We start from the raw sequence: 21,324 nt of genomic DNA on the forward strand, positions 1-21,324 counted from the left end.
GGTCTCACACTGGGTAGCCACCTACCAGCGATGTTCTGGAACGCAGGCGGGAAAGGACGTATCATGTGGCGCAAATGGACAAGGCTCAGGGTCTGTGACCCCCCTGAGGGTTACGGAAGATGCTGGCTGGAGGAGATGATGTAATTACCACATTCCGAAGGGAACACGTTGGTTTTGCTGTCCCCTCCCCACCTCTGCCCGCATTACTTTCAAAGGAAGTAGCTTCTAATAACTGCTCCAGGGTTCTCCAAGCGCCAAATAAATTCTATCAGAACCTAGCAGCACAGCACCTATAAAGTGTTAAACGTTAGCGCGAGGCCGTTTACCCCCAAATTGGTATTTGTCCACATTGTATACCAATATACAGTTCTGCTTTAACGTTAAAAATTTTTAAAATTTATTTTTAGAGAGAGGGGGAGGGAAGAAAAGAGGAGAAACATCGTGTGGGTTGCCTCTTGCACCCCCTACTGGGGCCTGGCCCGCTACCCAGGCCTGTGCCCTGACTGGGAATCGAACCAGCGACCCTTTGGTTTGCAGGCTGGCCCTCAACCCACTGAGCCCTACCAGCCAGGGCTATACTTTAACATTTTTAAATGGCTTTTACAATATAAGACCCTGTGCTTATAGCATTTTCTTTAAATGAAATGTTAAAATTACTGTATCATTTTGCAAACCGTCTGTGATCTCCAGCCCTTAACCATTTCTGGTTTTGGATTATTTCAAGAGGGAGAAACACGTAATAACATATTTACGAGGGTAAGTGGGCATTTCCATCTCTCTTCCGTTTCACCAGCCTCCAAATCTCCAGGCTGTTAGAACCGCAGCGGGCTAGTGGAAGAAATTCATACAGCGGTCCCTCGCTGCATCGCGGTTCACTTACCGTGGCCTGACTGTACCACGGAATTTTAAAAAACATCATATTTAATTATTTATTGCGGATTTTTTGCTCTATCACAGGATTTTGCAGTACTGGATACATATGTTGTTAAAGTCACGTAGGTTAAAGGGTAGAATATGTTTAAGAACATAAGTAGTGTTTATAAAAGTGTGGGAAAGGTTAATAAGGGACTGGGAATGGTTTATAAGTGTGTGGGAAGGGTTTATAAAGCCTTAAAATACATATAAATGCTAAAATAGATGTGAGGTTCCTACTTCGCGCACTTTCACCTGTCGCGGGGGGCGGGGGTCTAGAACGGAACGCCTGCGGTGAGTGAGGGATCACTGTGTGTGTATTAGAAACCCAGTGCTGGTCCCGTCACAGATGGGAGAACTGCGGGGCCAAGAGGAGGTTCAGCGGCTCACCTGCCACACGCTGGTCACTAGCCTAGAAGAAAACCGGTCCCTCAATGCTCATCAACAGAACCACGCCACGGGAAGATTCAAATGGCAGTTGGTTTCCATGACATCTCTTCCTTTTGTGAACGCCCCCCGTCAAAAGTGAGGCCGAGCGATCTTCCCCGGCTCCCCTTTCTGCTGGGAAACCGCATCACCTAACCACCCCGCCTCGAGGGTTTCAAGTCCATTCACGGCTCTGAGGCCGGGGCGCGGGGAGCAGGCTCAGCCTGCAGAACGTCCCCCAACTGTGTCTAGCACGCGGGCGACCGGCTTCCCCTGCTGCCCTAAGAGCGTCCGAGCGGCAGCCGTTATAGACGTGCCCATTCTGGCGAATAGCTGAGTTTTACAGAGATCGCCCAAGGGTGTTTACTGGCCAACAGGAAACAGCTGCAGTGGGCCCCTTGCGACCCTGGAACTGCACGTGGGAGCGAAGTCGGAGGCCGGTGTTGGCGCAACTCTTCCTCTTCAGAATCTTCACCGAAGACACACACCATGGAGGGCAGCCCCTTGGACGTCGGTAACAAAATGAAAACACTTTCCAAATTCTGAACACGGTGGGTTCCCCGCAATAGCAAATTGCAAGTCAATCACGTGGCCCCCGTGGCTGTTAGTTACGGTGGGGGCTGCAGTCCGTGTAAACCTCCACCCCGGCCTCAGTCTGCCAGCCGGAGGGGCTGGAATGACCAAGTCCCCAGGGTTTTAGTGTAACTGAATCCCGTACGGACGGACTGAATACACAGGCCCCGAGTTCCTCGGTCAGGACAACGGCCACTAACGCAAGTGGCCCCAGTGCAGTACAGTTTACCTGACAGAGGCAAAGGGACTGGTTTAGGAGTCCATTTTCAGAGGCAGGTGCAGAGTTAAGAGTCAGGGGCAAAGCACGCTGCCTTTACACCCCCCAACCCCCGAGCACACACTCTTTTCCTCCAAAACTGCTTGGGTTGCGGGGTGAGAAGACCGCCAAATCTACTGCTTGACTACGGGGCTCCACTGACTCAAGAAAAGAAGTTTAACCTGACCGCCTAGCGGCTTCTGCCCCAGAGATGTGAAATCATACCTCTCAGCGGCCAGCGAGGTCTGGCAGCCCAGACGGACAGTCCAGACGCAGAGAGCGAGCCAGGGTGAACCTCTCTGGGCAAAAATAACACTCACTTCTCAAACAGCTCTTAGAGAAACGTTCATTTTCACAGTGCAGAAGAGAACATGCTAGCAAAAGAGGCCAAATGCTTTACTTTAAAAATGTGCCTTTGTGGGGAAAACACTAAGTTTGATACTTAAATCTTTTCTTTCTGGAACTGAAGGCATGTCTTACAATTTCAACTAACTAGTAGTAGTTTTGGTAAGACTTTTGGTAGGATTATAAAATGCTCAACTAGCTCTTGCCACTTTAAAAGTCCTATATTTGGTGTATCATGACGGTTTACAAGGACCCACCCTAAAAAAAAAAAATCACAGTATCAATCGTGGATATTTTAAAAGTTTATTTCTTCATTAAGTAACCCAAAGACGCCGTTCTCTGCGGGCTGAGCTGCTGTCGCCCAGTCTGCGGACCCTGCTCACAGGAGCGTCCCCCCCTCTCCCCGACAAGTGAGCACCTGCCACCACAACACACACGTTTCAAGTTAAAATTGTCAATACAACCCTCAAAATGCAAGTTTATTGAATAAAGCTGAGAAGAGCAGTAAACAGATGAAAAACGCATCCACCTAAATAAAAAGTCCACGTATTTACAAAGTCAGTAACTGTGAGGTTTTCACATGCAGAGGTTAACGCACGGGAAAATGTCGGGAGGCGCGTCTGGGTGTCCTGAAATGCTGAAAGCAATGGACAGACACACAAACACATTAAGGTCAGTTCGCGCACCTATGCGGTCCCTACGGTCACACATTCCAGTTCTGATTCCTCCTTTTAGGCACAAGTTAATCGCCACATTCTCTGTCACGGTTCACGGTGACCATTCCGTGTTGAACCACAGTAGCAAGTTTGACCATCCCTTGATTTACAGAACCATCCGCCCCCACCAGGGAGTCTGTAACATGCTTCAAAGAATAAGAACAGAATTTTAAAAGCCGCGACTCTACTCACGAGAATGCGGCCCGAGAGACACAGGCAGTGTGTGTGAAGCGCGGGGCGGTCTTTCGCACGGAGCCACGCTAAGGCCGGCCCGTCCGTTCATGAGAGCCGGTGTCTGGGAAAGGACCCGCTGCGGGCTGCACCGCGTGCTCGCCACGCGTGCCAGCGCACAGTCCGCACGAGGGCTGCCGGGCCAAGAACAGAGCTGCGGGCGTGTGCGGCCGCCCAGGGCAGGTGCGCCACACTCGCACCCGCGGCCGCCATCTGTGTGAACCCCGGTCTACACGGGAACCAGCAGTACCACGGCCCTTGGTGGACAAGGAGACCCTGAGCTACAGACGGGTTCAGGGGTGTTGCTACGTCTCTGCCTCCCGGAAGCTGACAGTGAACAGCGCAGGCCCTCAGTTCCGCGCGTGGCTGATGACTCAGCAACCTGCAGACACCCCGCACGACAGCGTTAGATAAAGCGGGCAGGTCCAGGGTTGTCACAACAATCGAGATGTCTAACTGCACCAGGCTTAAAAGAGCGCCCAACCTCACAGCAGTAAGACAGAAAAGAGTGTTTTGTTTGTAAGTATCTCTTGTGCTGAAAGTCAGCTTCGTGACTGGATATAAAAAGTCCGGAGCGGAGAGCGCTGTGCCGCTGCGCTGGTATAAATGCTGGCGATAGAAAGGAGTCTGACGTGAACAGGTTTTATTAGATTGGCCAGAATGCTCGAAATTCATGAAAGCTTTTGGGGAATTCTTCTATTCCCAACCCCTTAGAAAAGTGTGTTGAACCAGAAAAAGAAAAAAAGGGAGGGGAAGAAGAAAAAGGGAGAAGGGACGACCTGGACAGGTACAAAGCAGCGCGCCTCACTTAGTCCCCCCGGTCCCCAGCTGCTCTCCGGTGATGAAGGCGTCTCAGAAAGCAGAACGTTTTAAAAATCCATCACCTAAGATCTCACCCGTGTAAAGAACCACCAGCACTGATCTGGTGCCTCTGCTCACTCCTTGCAGGCAGGTTTTTAAATTCCTAAGGTGTAAGGAGACATTTCACATGCACGTGTGGACGATGGAAACGGTACGTCTGTGTCCCACACAACTCAGCTAAAGGGTTTCTAAATACTGTGTGCGGCACTAGAAACTTCATGCTGTGTCAAGTCAGTACCAGTGTTAAGCTACTAGATTCTATAATGAAATATCATAGATAGACATTTACCAAAAACCAATATAAAAATCTGGCCCAGAAAGACCAGAACAGAAATAATGCAATTTTCTTGATTTAAGATGGTCAAAAGTATATTTTGTTTTTGTAAAAAGCTTTCCATACTGTTGAAGACGAGTATGTATAAGAAGCCTTTTTGTGTGCTGACTTTATCATGACAACCCTAGCTGATTCTTATGAAGGGTCAGATACACATCTTCAGCAGTGCACATGAGAAATTAACTCTGAAGAAGGCAATTGCTTGGGTTTAGGAAGGACCGTATTCTGGGAAGTACTTCAGAGGAGCGGAGAGTAACTCTAGGGTTGTAGCCAGGAAGGGCTGGAGACCAGGAGATGCTTTTCAGCTTCTTCTAGATTTTGAATGTTGAATAAGCCACTGAAGTGTGATATCTAAAGATGGAGGGAAAAAAAGGTGTTAAGATACCGAAGTCCAGAAACGGAACATCAGAGAGAATATTTAAAATGTAGCCAGTGCACGTGCAGGGCCCACCCGCACTGCTCCGCTTCTCCGCGCCTGCACTGCTGCTCCCGTTCCCTGAGCCCGAAGAGGCCCGCCTGGGGACTTCTGGCTGAAGAGTCGCATTTACAAGTGAAACCGGGTTGAGAACAGCCGGTGCCATCTTTTAGTCACTCAGAGGCGCGCTGACACGCAGACCAGGCAGGAGCGTTTGGCACCGCAGCCGGGAAGCATACGAGTATTTATCTGGGGTTGGAGGCCACCCCACAGAATGCCTGGCGGTATTACTGGATGTGACAACTGAGGGGTGCCGCTCAGTGCTAAGGGCAGGGCCTCCGACAGACCCTTTTGCCACCCGGGGCTGGTTAACTCTCTGCTGGGAAGAGGGGAGGCTCCCTTCCTGTGCACAGCGGAGTATTTTGCAACATCCATGACCTTTACCACTACCTGCCATTATCACCACCCCCTCAGCTGTTACATCCCATAATATCTCCAGACACTGCCAGATGTCCCCCGGGAGCCACGCTGTCCTCAGCTGAGACCTGCAGGGCTGAGTGGAGCCTGTGAACCCTGAACGCCGCTCCAAGCCGCTGAGACTTGGGTTTTATTCTCAAGCCAGCGAAGTTACTGCAGGACTGTAAGCAGGGCGATTGCATCCGTTTATTCAGTAAGACCAACAGCAGCAGCAGGAGGACACTTGGAGGGCTGCCAGGCTGGGCAGTGGATGGGACACAGGGCAGCGGCGAAGGCCTGAAGCAAGCCCAGCGCGTGCGGGGAGGCGGCAAAGGGGCAGCGCGACCGAGGTGCGGGCCGACAGGCGCCGGGGCCCGGGGCCACGCAGCGGCTGGGGAGGACCTGCTGGTCGGGGGAGCTGCTGAGCGGCACGCACACGGAGGAAGAATGGCCCTGCGCAAGGATGGTGAGCAGTGGGGGCGCACCCAGCGACAGGAATGAAGACGCCAGACAGGGGCCCGGAGACCGTGGCCGCCGAGAGCAGCCGGGAACAGCACCCAGACTGAGCAGAGGCGCCACTAGGTGCCAACACTGGACTCCTGCCCCTGCGTTCTTTCAGGCGTACGGCGGCGTGACGTCCTGTGGCATCCCTCGGGAGCAGCACCGTCCCCCAAGCCTGACAATGAGGAAAAGTTCGCTCCCCCAGTTTCCTAGCTCAGGTGCTTTAGGGAAACGGTAAGCCACATGGCCTGCCCACCCCCAGTGTGGGGACAATGACTGATCCCGTTGGCACTTCAAAAGGACAGCCCAGCCACAGTCATTTGGACTGAACGGCGAGAAGGAAAATCGGAAAGTGAACTGACTAGGTTTAATGTTTCAAAAATTCACTACAAAAAATCTCGTGGACAGAGGAATCCTTAAGACTAGACAAAAAGGCAGACAAGGAATAAGATCGTCATCTTCCAGGACAAGAAGGGCCACGGCTGTGAGCCCTCTTTGCAAAGACCCTTTTCCCAGAAGGCATCTGTGCTGTGTGTGATCTGAGGACAGGTCGCCAGTGGAAGGACAGCCGGCACCACCTTAGGAAGCTGAAAGTGGAACATCTGAACCGTGTGGGCTTTCTGGAGCAATTAAGCAAACAGATCGATCTGACACCAAACCACGTTATAAAAGCTAAAGCGAAGGAGGACGTTCTGACTTGAATAGCCAAGAAGTCTACTCGGCCGTCGGCTGCAGCTCTCGCTTCGAACGAGCAGGCGTTCTGACTCACAACCCCCGGTGCCGAGTCTGGTGCCGCGCGGACCTGCCCCCTGGGCCTGCCGCTCCTCTGAGAGCCGGGAGTCCTGTGGGCTGAGCTGCAGGCAGACCAGGGGGGCTCTTGCCAGCTCCCCTCCCCGGCCTGTGCTGCATGAGCCCAAGAGACGTGTTTTAGGAACGTCTCCGGCTAGTTTACCATGATTGGTTAAGACAGAGGATTTCTGTGCTCAGTGGAAAACCTTTCCCCCATCTCGGGAACTAGGAGTCACAGGGAGCACCGACGTACAGCCTGGCCTGCTGTGCCGACAGGTAAGGCTGGTGCAGAACAGGGTTTCGCGGCCTCATCACTGCTGACACCTGAGGCCGGACAGTCGTCTGCTGTGGGGTCTGCAGGGTGTTCACAGCATCACATCTCTGGTCTCCGTCACTAGACGCCAGAGTCGCCCTCCTCGTAATGACAACCCACCAATGTCTCCAGACACTGTCAGCCGTCTCCTGCGGGAACACCCTTGCTGGGGGCCGCTGGTGTGTAAGCAAGTGCTCCCTTGGAGGCACAGCTTAAAATGGAACCAGTTTCCTCCAACGCAGGAAAGCGAATTAGAAATAAACTCTATGTCACCTGAAATGCTTGAATAGTCTGTTCTCAATTAGCCGAATGCGCCAATGGAACCAGTCACCATCCTCCCCATTTAACAGAGGAGAACCTGTGTCTGCTAGCGAAGCGCCGGGTTCCGACCGCCTCCGGTGGCCTTCAAAGGAAGCCCAGAGCCGGCCAGGGAAGCCGTCAGTACTCTGGGCTCACGTCTGAAGGGCTGGGGAAGGAGCTGAGACACAGACCGGGACTGACGTAGGAAAAAGGTAAGAATGATGAATGGCGGCTAAAGGACAAGTGTCAGGACGCCTTCACTACAGCTTGGCACTGCTCACCGCACTTGGCTTCAGTGCACTTCCGCGTATTAAACAATCTGGGAGATGGTCAGCTGGGAGAGGAGAGCGGAACCGCATGCCCTCTAAGGACCTGGGACCGAGCAGTGCCCCTACCACCTGACGCCCCTTGGAACCTCGGCATTTATGTGGACCAGGGCCTCGGCAGACGTGCTTAGTCACAGCCGAAGCCAGGCTCACTGAGAAGAGCGCACACACACGGCGGAGCAGGCCACACGAAGCCGTGGGCGGGGACCCGGCAAGCCCAGGAGGTCGGCAATCGCCTGGCCCTTGGAGAGCACACCCAGCCCGCACCTAGGTTCCGGGCATCCCGCCTCCTGAGCGGGAGGGAATACTGTGTTTTACGCCACCCAGCTTGTGGTACTTTGCTGTGGCAGTTCTAGGAAGTCAATATACGGACATTAAGTAGATAAAGGGTATTTGGGGGTTTCTATCTCCAACAGTGATAACATATTTTAGTAATATACTGGTTCCATAAATTAAAAATAGTTATAGTGCCTGTGGACCACTTTTGGTAAAGTCTTGTTTTAAGAATGGCAGTCTATTGCAGAGCACTGCTGGGCACTGGCTCTGCGCAAGTTAACACAATAAACCGACACCCCATTTGCTTCACCTCCTGTCTGCTGCACCTGCTTCTTTAAATAGTGCAGAACAGTCTCAGGATGTGACATCTGCCGCTGAAGGTACAACATCTACTCTTTTTCTTCAGGCAAAAGCGACCGGATTCTATAAAGGAAGTCACTTAGAACAGAAATGGGGACAACAAACAGAAATACCTTCAGATACTCCTTCCAGTGTAACCCTTTTTTCCAAACACACCTGCCATTTCTTACCTATATTATCCTTTTCTTTGCAAGAAATTGAATAGCAGCAGATTTCTCTATCCTGAATAGCAGACAGGTTCCTGCAAGAAGCAGAATGAAGAGAGTAAGTCTGGCTGAAGACGGTGTCTCACTGTCCCTCTGCTCAGTCTTACTCGCGTCTGCGTTACTAGGCTGAGGAAGCTGTGTCACGGCCACAGAAACGGCAGAGATTCACGTCTCCGCAGGCCGTTTGCCCACCTGAAAGCATGGCTAGATCATCACGGAATGACACACTACATTACAAGGCTAAACAAAGTGGTGGGCAAAGCCGTACAATTTAGAACCAATAAAAAAATGGCATCATTCTTTCCAAGACGTACATTTTTTCAATGAGTTGTTTCTCATCCAAGGCATTAGGGAGATCTCTCTTGTTTCCAAGGACCAGCACCTTTAAGAGGAAAAGGCAGTAAGAGTAAACTTAACATAAGAGCACGTCACAGAAGTTTATCACATTCATCTGTGCAGGTGTTAGAATGGGAATGTTGCCCCGACCGGTGGGGCTCAGTGGGCTGGGCAGCGTCCTGCGAACCGCAAGGTTGCAGGTTCGATTCCCGGTTAGAGCACAGGCCTGGGTTGCAGGCCAGGTCCCCTGTTGGGGGCGTGTGAGAGGCAACCGATTGGTACTTCCCTCGCACATTGATGTTCCTCTCCCTCTCTTTTTCCCTCCTTTCCCCTCTCTAAAAGTAAACAAAATATTAAAACAAAAACAACAACAAAAAAGACTTGCCACATGCCGTAATATTACAGTGTCTTTGTGTCACAGGTGGCTTATCTCATTTAATCACTCAAATCAGCACCTGTTGTGACTTCCGCCATGTAGATGCCCTTTATTCAATACACCAGCTTCTACTAAAAGCATTCCATGGAGTGCATGCTGGTATTTCTTTCCTTTTTAAAAAAAATTGAGAGAGGAAGGAAGGGAGGGAGGGAGGTGGAGAGAGCCACCCGCACGGACGGGAGACAGAAACGTCTATTGGCTGCTTCCCATACGCGGCCCGACCAGGGATTGAACCGCAACCTTATGGCGCACGGGACGACGCTCGATGCGGCTGGGCCACCTGCCAGAGCCCGCCTGCGTTTCCAGCACTGCGTCGTGGTCGTTTGCGATCACAGCTGTCGCTGACGGGGCTGCCAGGTGTCTCTGCCTGCCTCCCACATTCAGGAACCCCCCTCGCGGCCCCGCCTCCCAGCAAAGCCACCTGCGCCTGCAGGTGGTTCGGTTCCCAGCCTGAGCTCCCGTCTGCCAGACCCCGGACACGCACACCGGAGGGCCGACCCAGACTCGGGCCGCAGGGCCGCAGGCGGTGTGCTGGCTCTGACAGAAGGGGCCCCGGCGACTTCCTGCCAGCCCTAACTAGGACCCTGACAGGGCCAGGATGAGACTGACTTGCACTCCGGGCACATTAAACTCATTTTTAACGTAGAAGAAAAAGTCAGACAGTGATGTGGAGGGGCACCGGCGTGCTGCGCAGGGAGCCTGGGCCCGGGCCTTCCCTGTGAGGTGGGCCCGTCCTTCGCCAGCGCTCCTGCGGTCACCCAGTGGCACCAGCTTCCGTCTGACTCCAGGAGCCAGGGGAGGGGCTGTCCTCTCGCCTCCCTCCCATCCACGCCAAGCCTGAGGGACAGTGTTCCTGCAGATGGCTAGCACTGCTCCCGTGTCCCCATCCGGCCTGCCGCCTGCACCCGGGGGGCTGGGATCCGTCAGGACAACTTCAACAGCTTCCAACGCTGTCCTCCGTCCAGCCCCTCTTGCCCCTTCAGCCCACTCCTAACCGAAACCAGAAGGGTTTCAGTAACGCGCCTGATCACCTGGGATAGGCCATGGTGTCCCATCCAGGCTGGCCCACACCACAGCCCCCCAGGGTGCCCGCAGCCTCGGGGCTCGCTGCCCCCTCCCCCTTCTGCCCTGTGCCTCCCCTCCGGGGCCCGCCCCCTCCCACCACAGAGCCTTTATCTGGGACTCTCTCCCTCCAGTGTCACAGGGCTCACACCTCGGCCTGCTGCCACCACTCGGGGTCCCTTCTTCCCTCCCACTGGACCACACCGCCCCTAACTGAAGCCTCTGGCAGCCCGCGCGCTGCTCCTGTGCAGTGCAGCGCAGCGCAGCTTCGGGCACCCCCTCCGCTGGGCTTCTGGCTCTGCGGTGCGCGCCGTGTTCACCGCCGCCCCAGCCCTGCCGCTGCCCAGAGCTGGGCCCAGGACTGGTGAAGAGGGGAGACAGCACGGGGCCGGGGCGGGCAGGTGCTCGGTCAGCGCAGACTTCCAGACTTCCAAGCAGATGGCGTTTCATTGGTGTACACATAATGAACGTAACCGCATAGTCCCACATCACCAGTCCGTGATGAATTCCAGCTATTACACGTAACACCACGCAACAAGCACTCTGCACTTACCGGGATTCCTTGTAACTGGGGTTTATCTAGAAGGTTATGGAGCTCGTTTCGCGAGGCTTCTATCTTTTCGCGATCTGCCGCGTCTATCATGTACCTTAGAGAGATCACAGTGATTTCAATACACAGTAATCTTTGATGATCACACTTAATGTGAAAAATGTTTAAGAGTTACACTACTGAAATTGCAAATCAAAATAAAGCCCTAGATAAAGAAAAGCTCATCCTCCCAAAATAAGTTTAAATAGCGCGTCCTTAGGAGCCCACATGGGAGAGCAGCACAGTTATGCCCCTGCTCGGCGCTGCACAGGCAGAACGCAGCAGGAAAACGCTCATTCTGCGACCAAGTATTTGCAAGTCTCGCGCCGAGAAAACCTCTGAGCGAGGCTGCTGTTGCCGAGAACAGAGGAACGCGCCCCTGGGAGAAGTAAAACCAAGTCCCCACCCGGCGGCCCAGGGTGACCCCGAGGCGCACTCACACGATCGCGTTGACCCCGCGACAGTACCGCTCCCACATGCTCCGGAACCGCGGCTGTCCTCCGATGTCCCAGATCTGCAACCAGACAGACAGCGCTCACCGCGGCGTCTCAGAGAACACGCGGGCGGGCGCGGGTGGGCAGAGACACCCTTTGCTCGGCGAGCCACATTGCTCCTGAAAACCTGGAGCTCCTCCAGGCTCCTACTCCGGAAGTTTCGGGGGCCACTTCTAAACTTGAAGTTCATACTTAATATGTTTACACTAAATCTGGTAAGTTCTGCTTGAGCAAAGACTTAGTTTTTGTGCAAACTTTTTTTTTTTGCCTGCTTACCACTAAGTTTCCAATACTGAAACCACAGCAGTTCTCCCACAGCTGCAGGGAATGTGTCCCGGGACCCCCACCCCCAGAGGGTGCCTGAAACCGCAGAGCACCGAACCCCACATGCACTGTTCTCTCTTACACACACACGTACGTGCGGTAAAGTGTGGTTTGTAAGTCAGGCACAAGAGATGAACCCCAACAAAGGCTCATAGAACAGAACAAGCGAACGGCTGTAAGTGACTGGGGAGCGGGCAGGACCCGGGGTGCCTAAGACAGAACCCCGGGTGGGACAGAGTGGGACGGCACAGGCTCGTCAGAACCGCGCGCCACTGGAAGCTTAGGAATCGTTTATTTCTGGTCCTTTCCTTTTCACATCTTCGGGCCGTGGCTGACTGACATGGCGGGCGGGGGACTACCTTGTACAGCTCTAACATAACCCTTTGGGGATCTCCAGAATCACGCAGCTTCCAGATCTGAATGCCAGGACAGCGCATGGTTCATTCAGAATCTATCCAAGTTTCACTGTCCAGCTGGGGAAAGACGTTGGTGCCTAATAATGTTTAATTATTCAGTAAATAACATTTACATTTCTACCTCTGTGTTTTTCTATGTAAAATTGTTCTACCCACTTGAAAGCTACTAGCACGGTAATTTCACTATTGTTATTGGGTCTGCTATTGCAGGGGACGGCCCGAGCCTGGCACTTTTCTTCAGAAGGCTTCCCATTTAGCTACAGGCCCTGGGGGCGCACAGGAAGTCAGGGGCCCCACCCAGAGCGCAGCCAATGGCGTCTGCGAGCCTGGGAACTAGGCCACAGGCCCAGCGGGCCCGGCATGGACTTGAGCTCCCCTGAGCCACTGAACCAACCAAATCAAACAAAAATATGGCCCCTCACAAACAGTCCCACAGCCGTGATTCAAACTCACTCTAAAAACAAAGGTATGTCATTCACCTCAGTAAACGTCCCCGTTTCCCGGTTCTAATTCTGAGGCTGAGCAGTAAAGGAAGGGAACACTAGGTGACCACGCTCGCTACCCCACGGACACTAAATCACCAGCACTACAAATAAGCTACCGGATTTCAACACAAAAGCCGCCCACGGAGTAACGTGATGCCACGTCCCGAAGACCCCGGAGGGCGGGCTGCACGCCCAGGACCGTCTCACACACGCGAGGGCTCTGCAGGCCTTTGCCATCCCACGCGCACAACCCGAGAAAGGAAAAGGCACCCCCGACCGACACTCTTCTGGGACAGGCCGCCCGTCAGTTAAGAACTGAACACGTTCAGGTAAAACCCGCCCGAGAGAGGCGTCCTCAGCTGCACGCACTGGCGTCGGGCGCAGCGGGCGAGAGGCGACGTACCTTTATCGTGACGTTGCCCTTGGTGACCTTCCGCATGTTGAAGCCCACGGTGGGTATCATGTCCTCACTGAACTGCCCTGACTGAGAGGAAACAGGCGGGTTAGCGGGGACACAGCGCAGCTTCCCCCCCCCCCCCCCGCCCCCTCTGCCGGCGCTGGCGCAGCTGCCGCGGGGACAGTCCTGACGGCCGTGATTCCCGAAGAGGCCAATGTTTTGTTCACCCAAAGGCCTAGTTTCCCATTAGAGATATTTTTGAAATTACGGCATTTTTTTACATATTTCCTTAAGTGTAAAATAAAGTGTGCTTTACAACTACGTATGAAAATTTATTAACCCCCCCCACACATACCTTTTGACCAAGTAGAGGGAAATCAGAAGTAGGGTTTCATTTTTAGCATTTGCATTACTTTGACAGTCGCTGTTAAAATTCACTGCCGAATGGCTTTTCTGAGTCTCCCTTTCAACAAGGCTTACACAGGGTTTTGTCACAGGAAAGTGCCCCTAAGGCATGTAACCATTTCTGTTCTCCTTTCGGTCCTTTGCCTTCCTGCCATAAGACTAAAAGTAAATCCTTTCACAGCACTGGTATGTCTTTCCCAAACTTAAACTTTGGTAACAAGAGGACAAGGAAGTCTCTTTTTTTCACGGGGACAACCACGAACCATCTCAGGCCTCGTTTAAAAACCCATCCTTTCCCAACGAGGCTGAAACGCGATGGCACCGTCCACACAGGCGGCTCTGCAGCCCAGCCCCCACTCTTCCCAATCCCCTGGTTACGCCCAGCTCAGGGCTGCGTGAGGGACCGAGCTCATGCCACGTGTCACCCTGGAGGGCAGGCCACAGGTCTGGAGCGTTCCCGGGACTGTCTCGGCTCATCTCCCACAGGCAAACACACATCAGAAATAAGGAAGTTCAACCGCTGCAGATCCTGTCCACCCAGGCACGTGGTCTGTCCACGCAAACATTCCCACCTTTACATCTGTCAGTGAGGATCATGATTCTCACAAGGGATTGCCCCCATTTCTTGTCTTATTCCTGGTTATTTTTCAAAATTCTTGTTACTGATTTTGAGAGAGAGAGGAATGGAGGGGGGAGAGAGAGAAAGAGATAAGAGAGACATCAATGTGAGACACACAGGCTGGCTGTCTCCCGTACGCACCCTGACTGGGGGTTGAACCCGCAACCTTCGATAGCACACGGCGCTTCACAGCCAAGCCATCTGGCCAGGGCTGTCTCAGCCCTTATTCTGACTGCGATTGGGAAGTACACTCACCCTGATTTTATATACTCATATCTAGATATTTTATTTACCAAGTACTAATTTTTCAGGCAATCGTCTACTTTTTAGGTGAACAACCCAGGATTATGAAATACCTCAAGTAGGGCCTGATTAAACAAATGACACTATTTCCAAGGCCCTGGCTGCAGCCGGCTGTTTGCTGTGATCTCACGCTACTGAGGCACACACGCGTCCCCAACCTAAGTCCCAAGCACCGAATTCCAATTTCACAATTCACTTCCTCTATATAACTCCAGAAGTCCTGCCGCTTTCCCTTTGTTCAGTGGAGTCTGGGCTAATTTCAGAAAAATGCTAACACAACATACTACAAACTTACAAATGTCTTCCAACAGAAAAAACCATTCTATAGTCTGGGTTCGGGGAAAAAAGCCTCTGGACTTTAAGACTGGCGCCATAAAATCTACCCCGATGTTTTAACACCTATTCCTGAGCTGGAAAATGCGTTAGATACACATGGTGCGTGCTTCCAAGCCGCTCAGCTCCTCCCCGTCTCTGGACGAACGGCACGGCTTTCACGGCCCTCCCCTTGCCAGGCACTTGCCAGGAGCGGCCGCGGGAGCCGCCCGCCAGCACTCACGAGGCGTGGGCGCGCAGAAGCCTCATTTCCTGAACGCGGCCACTTCTCCTTTCTGGCCTGCGGACTCAGCCGGCCGCGCCCAGCGCCCGACCCACCTGCCTCCCCCTCCTCCCGGCCCGACCACTCCCTTAACCACCAAGCTCTCGGGACAGGAGGTGCTGACCATCACCAAGTAATCTCTCCGGCAAAGCTGTGGTCTCTCCACCCCAGAGTTTCCGTAGGTAGTTAGGGACCGCGACCCCGACTCCTTAGTCACCCGAAGAATGATGCCCCCCCAGGGAGCCGCCTGGGACTCGGGCGCAGGGGCGCGGGCACTTCCTCGGGCTCTGAACCCTGCTGTCCCCCTTCGCTGCGAGCTCCCGGGCGGCTTTGTGCGCAGGGGACTGAGCGCCTCAGTGCGGGAACAACTACGGCAGCGTTTCAAGGGTCACACGACGTCCCTTTCCTCCCAACTTCGGAACACCAGAACAAGCCTTCCTTAAACAGCTCCCAAAAGAAAACTGTTCGCAGTTTTCTGTGCAAATCTGGACCTCCAACCACACACAAAGCTCCTTCCCACAGAGCGTCAGTTTAAGAGCAAATGTTAAGATTCATTTGGGCAGTTAAATCACATTAATAAAAAAAATAACAGCTGTCAAAATTCCAGTGGGTTTGTTTGTGTTTGTTTTGGGAGAAGAGGGTTCTCTCCAGTGCTTCCCAAACAGAAACAAGGAGCACAGATGTCCCATTTCAGGCCTGTCCCCTCTCCTCGGAGCTGCTTCCACCTCCTCCACCCCCTGGGGTGCTTACCACCCGGTCTCTGTTCTTCTTCCTTCTTGCGTCTCCAGAACTCCTGCAGACAGGGGTTCTGCTCCCAGGCAGACGGCCTGTAAAAAACACTGCATTCCACCCCGGCTGCTGTGGCGCAGAGCACTGAGCACTGGCTTGCGAACCAAAGGGTCGCAGGTTCCATTCCCGGTCAGGGCACAGGCCTGGGTTGTGGGCCGGGTCCCCAGTCGGGGCGTGCGAGAGGCGACCACTGCTTCTCTCCCTCCCTCTCTTCTCCTCTCTCTAAAAATAAATAAATGAATAAAATCTTAAAAAAACAAAAAAACCCACACTGCAGTCCTGTCACTTACGAGGCGAAAGGACCCACTCCCAGGCCCAGGACGGAATAATATGTCACTCGTGCCTGCAGCCGGGGCCGCCCAGAGCCCGGACGCACGCAGAGGCGTCCCCGATGGGCTTCGGGCCGGAGGGCCACTCCCGAGCTCTAAGGGTCCAGGAAGGGGCCTCGGGTTTTAGGGCTAAAACTGGTCCGGTTTTAAAAAACACAGTAAAGGTTAAATTTTAAAAACTCTCCAGGATAGTTTTGTGTTGTCCTTTTTTGGTGTTAGATTTACAGTCACTTGGCAAGCAGTCACGTTTCTCTCGGGGGGCTGGGGGGGACAGTTCACTGCTCAACTGACCTGAACAAAGAAATAAAACGGGCAGGTGGTACTTACTGTCAGGGCGCACGACCGCCCAGCACTAAGGAGCCCCAGGACCGTGGCCCCGCTGTTTCTGGGCGGCGACATCAGCCGAATGTAGCGAGAACATGCTCTAGGTTAGGACTTTTTATAGCGCGTAATAGCGCAGGGAGCTCTCTAGCTCCTAATTAAACGCCCGACTTGTTTGTAGCAACTCGTTAACCCTCGCTGCCTGCTGAGGCCGACAGGGCTGTCTGCAGCAGCCTCCTTCCCAAAGAGCCCCGAGGATGGCCGGGTCCTCAACCCCGCAACCCCGCAGCCCCGCTGAGGGGCCGGACACCTCTCACGCTGCTGCCCTCTGTTCCGAGGACACTTCCTCTCAAGCGGTGCCTGAGGACCACCCGCTACATTCACTCCGCCTTTCACTGCCACCCCTCCCGATGGGTGCACTAAGCCTGCATCCAGAGCTGCGGAAGGGGGTGCAGCTCGCTGGTCTGGGAGACAATCTGCTAGTGGGGTCCCCAATGGACCGTGCGGGGACCATGTCACACGCCCTGCAGCATTTTCACTCAACATACAGAAATTCCGACGGGGCAGTAACCGTGTAAAAAGGGCCCCTCCCCCCAGATCAGAGCTGGAGAGCCCAGCACGTACGGTCCGCGCCCGCCTGTGAAGCCACTCGAGTGTCCGGATGCACTTCCCACGGACACGGCAACCCTTTAATAAACCCCTGCGTCTTTATGTAGAAAGGTGTAGGCTGCGGCAGGTTCTAAAGACGGACGCCCAAGGGTGGGGGAGTGAGCATCCAAGTCACATTTTTCAGGCCTTGATACTATTCTATTCGTTGGTCTGTAAACATTTCAATTACTTTAATTTTCTTAAAAGTTTCCTTTCTCATGTAAATACCTTTTCATTAAAAAGTGATTTTTGTTCATTTAAAAGTTCTGGGTATTTAGGGAACTAGAATGGGAGACTTACTTTTCACTGTCTGCTCTTCTGTGTGTGCATGTATATAGCTCGTTAAAAAGAAAAAAAAAAAAGACAAAAGTTTCCCTCCAAATCCTTAAATAGGCTTCTGTTACTGAACTAAAAAGGGGGATTCCTAAAACCATCCAGATGCTACGAATCAGTAAGTTATGTCTGTAACAAAAGTCCTTTAGTCTTTAGAAAAAAAACCCCCTACAGAAAGACTTCAGCATACATCACACACTTAAACTATGAACAGGAAAATGAATTCCATACTCTTTTAAGCAAAATAAGAAAACCCAGTCTTTATCAAGATTGATTAAAGTAAGGCAGAATCAGAAGAAAGAAAACTCTGACTGTAATTAACAAGGCCCACCCTACAAACGCAGTCACGGAGCTGATCAACGACCCTCTGCGGGCCGTCTGGAGAAGCCCACTGGCTGTGGGGCTGCCGCTGTACAGAGGCCCCGGTCACGTTCCCAGGTAATGGATGTCAAAGCACAGAAAACAGAGGTGGTGTCAGTCAGTCTGGTGGCCAGGGCTCTGGAGACGGTCGCACTAGGTCAGAACGCCGGTCCTGCCACCCGCCGAGTGACATGTCCGTCCTGCGCGGAGGACTGCGCAGCTCTGCAAGGCCTCACTGTCCCCACGCGTAGATGGCCAGACTGCAGTGAGTCTCCGCCTCACAGAGGTGATCACGAATGGAAGGAGCTGACGCGCACCCAGCACCCTGAACGCGCCCAGCTCAGGCACCGGAGGGCGTTCGGTCCCCGCTCCAGCGCCGCGCACAGCGTCCCGGGAACGAGGTGCTGAAACGCAGTCCCCAGGGTCCGGGTCGGGTTCGGTAAGTGCGCTCCGCACTGGCCCTGCCACCGCGTGCCACTAAAACCTGACCCACGGCGCGCGTGCAGCCGCGCCCTCAGGGCTCTGGGAGCGAGTGGGGGCAGGCAGCTTCGGGAAGGAAACCAGAGCTCGAATCCCAGGCAACCTGGTGCCGTTTCCCAAGCTTTCCCCTTCCTCCTGCTCTCCCAGCCTGGATTCAGGGCAGCCCAACTGCCAGCAATGTGGGGGTCTGTCCGGAAGGTGCCCAGCCACGTGCCATGAAAAACAGAGGCATTTACTGAAGAAGATACAAGATACAAGAAACACCGTACACAGGACAGTGACGCCTCAGTCCCCCTCAAAGCAGGCACCTGGGCACCTCACACCGTTCTCCCAGCCGCCATCAGCTGCCCCGTCATATTTTCCTGAATCTCACTGACGGTCTGAAATCTCGTCCCTTTCAAAGGGGATTTCAGTTTTTGGGAAAAGCCAGACGTCGCAGGGCGCCAAATCTGGGCTGTAGGGGGGCTGGGTCAACCGGGTGATCGGATGTTTCACCAAAAAACTGCACGACACGAGATGCATGAGTGGGCACATTGTCGTGACGAAGCTGCCAGTCCCCAGGTGCCCACAGCTGCGGCCTCTGAGTCATCCGGGTAGTTTCCGCAGAGGGATGGTCAAGCTTCACGCAAAGTCTGACGTAGGTTCGTTGCTGTACTCGCTCAGCCATCGTGAATGTGACGGCCACACAGGACACACGCTCACTCAGTGGCATTTACCGCCCCCACTGACGGGTGCAGTGAAGTCGTCATTGCTCACGCGTGTGCATTCCAGCCCACCCTCCTTGGCTGCAGGTCACATCCGTGTCGTGCAAACTATTCTCATTATATTAGCAAGAGCTGGACTCTCCCCGGACAGACCTCGTACACCAGGCATGAACAGGAAAGGCTCCAAGAGAAGCATGGGGTGGGGGGTGACAGAACAGAGAGAGGGGGGAACCCCTGGGTTCTGTCCTCTTTCTTCCGCCACAGCCCCCAGACAAACCGAACCTGGAGCTCTGGGCACCTATTCCCACCAAGTACCCAGAAAGAAGGAAACCCTCTAGTCACAGAAACTCGGGGCGTGTCTGTGTGGGGCTGGGGTGGGCATAGAGGGAGGAATCCTGTTGATTTTTTGTCTTTATTCTCTCCCTTCGCACTTGGCCCCTGTGGCCAACTCGGCTGAGGGCAGGCACAGCAGAGGCTGACGCCCTCAGGGGAGCGGGGGGGGGGGGGGGGGGGAGGCTGTGGGCCCGGCGGCAGCAGGAAAACTCATAAAGGAGGAACCTAGAGAAATGGACGCTGTGAAGTCGTGTATGAACCCCTGCCTGGGCTCATCCCCACACGCGATACGGCCCTGACCCTCAACACCCTACCAAAGGCTGTGAGAACTACGGAGCAGAGCACTAGCCAGGCCCGTGCTGACCCCCTGGGGGTGCATGAGCAGCAATGATCCCACCGACCGAGACTCTTGACACGGGACCGGCCCCGGAGCCAAAGCCACAGAAGGAGGCCAGCGGCCCGGGCCGCCGACACAGCACAGAACAGCAGCGACCTTCTCCGCAGGACCAAACCAAACTCAGAGCCTCACAATACTCAAAGTGTCTGAAGTAACTGAACACATAAAGAATCAAAACCCCTCAACAACTAGCAAAGGAAAAGGACAAAGAGATGCCAACGTCAAGATGCCCCAACGCTGGCGTCACCAGACCAAGGCCGGCTGTCTAACCACGGTCCCAACATTGAGGACAGGCGCTTGGAAGTGAATGGAACCCGAAGTCTCAGTGGGTAACCGCTACAAAACAGAACAAGATGGAAATCTTGGAACTAAAAAAAGACAATAACCAGAACAAACAAGCAAGCAAGCAAACTCCCCTCCGCGATAAAAACGGAGGGGAGGGAAGAAAGAGTCAGCTGACCCCAAGACCGGGCACCAGGAAGTGTCCCAACCTGAACAGCAGGGGGGAAAGAACAGAACAAAAGCTAACAGAGCCTGAAGAGCACGCCGGACAATGTAACCTGGTCTAGCACACACGTCACTGAAATCCCAGAACGAGAAAGAGAACGGCGGGAAATGTTTGTGAGACAAACTTACAGACTCAAGAAGAGCAACGCACCCAAAGCAGGACAGAGCCCGCCGGGTCCATCGTAATTAAGCGCTGAGATCCAAGCCAAGGGGGGACACTGAAAGCAGCTGAAGAGAAATAACATGCGGCGCATGAGAAGAACAACTGGAATGATTAGGAATTTCTCATCAGAAACAAAAACGGCCCTTCTCAGTGCTGCCGGGGAGCAGAGGAGGGCTGTCCCCTCTATTCTGTGCCCAGCAAAAAGATCCGTTAGGGGTGCAAATGACAGACATTCTCAGGTGATGAAGAACTAAAAGGATCTGCAGCCGACAGATACGATTAAAAAAAAAAAGTGCTAAGGGAAGTTTTTTAGGCAGAAAAGAAATGAACAGGTTTGGAAACCTAAACTTCGGAAATTAAGGGAAAGCAATGGGAGTGGTAAGTAAGTACCTGGATAAATGTAATAAAGAAGTCTCTCCTCTTAAATACTTTAAACTATCTGAGGATTAAAAGCAAAAGTTACAACCCTGTCTGATGTGGTTTCCATGTCTGTGGACACAAGGTCTCTATGTCCCTCGTGAAGGGATAATGTATCACTTCCAAGTAAGCCAGGCGAGGTGCGTACGCTGTAGTCCCTAGAACCACCACTAAAGGAGCCACACAAAGAGAACAGTCAAGAACCCAAATAAACTAAAATGAATACTGAAAACATTGAATCAAGAAGCAAAAGAGCGCAGCCCTGACTGGTGGGGCTCAGGTCGCTGGGCGTCGTCCCCCAAACTGGAAGGTGGCTGGTTCGATTCATGGTCTGGGCGCTTCTGGGTATCGGGTTTGGGCCCCAGCAGGAGGCCCCGTGAGAGGCAACCAATCAATGTTTCTCTCTGATGTGAATGTTTCTCTTCCTCTCTTTCTCCCTCCCTCACCCCCTCTATAAATAAATAAAATCTTAAAAAAAAAAAAGGA

At 53.4% G+C, this 21,324-nt stretch overlaps 1 protein-coding gene across 1 annotated transcript in view; it reads right to left on the reverse strand.

Annotated features, from left to right (window-relative positions):
• Nucleotides 1–4,692: 4,692 nt before the first annotated feature.
• The window catches only part of ARL8B (ARF like GTPase 8B), a 28,045-nt gene continuing 11,413 nt past the window's right edge, over nt 4,693–21,324 (reverse strand). The window contains exons 2-7 of the mRNA XM_090284859.1: nt 13,142–13,222; nt 11,460–11,533; nt 10,984–11,077; nt 8,911–8,978; nt 8,561–8,631; nt 4,693–5,005 (exon numbers count right to left, since the gene is read on the reverse strand). Coding sequence (XP_090140985.1) covers nt 4,956–5,005; nt 8,561–8,631; nt 8,911–8,978; nt 10,984–11,077; nt 11,460–11,533; nt 13,142–13,222 — 438 coding nt within the window. The 3' untranslated portion in view covers nt 4,693–4,955. The remainder of the gene's footprint in view (nt 5,006–8,560; nt 8,632–8,910; nt 8,979–10,983; nt 11,078–11,459; nt 11,534–13,141; nt 13,223–21,324) is intronic.

Source organism: Furipterus horrens, unplaced genomic scaffold (genome assembly GCF_987537825.1).
Source record: "Furipterus horrens unplaced genomic scaffold, mFurHor1.1.pri manual_scaffold_7, whole genome shotgun sequence".
Classification (NCBI taxonomy): Eukaryota; Metazoa; Chordata; class Mammalia; order Chiroptera; family Furipteridae; genus Furipterus; species Furipterus horrens.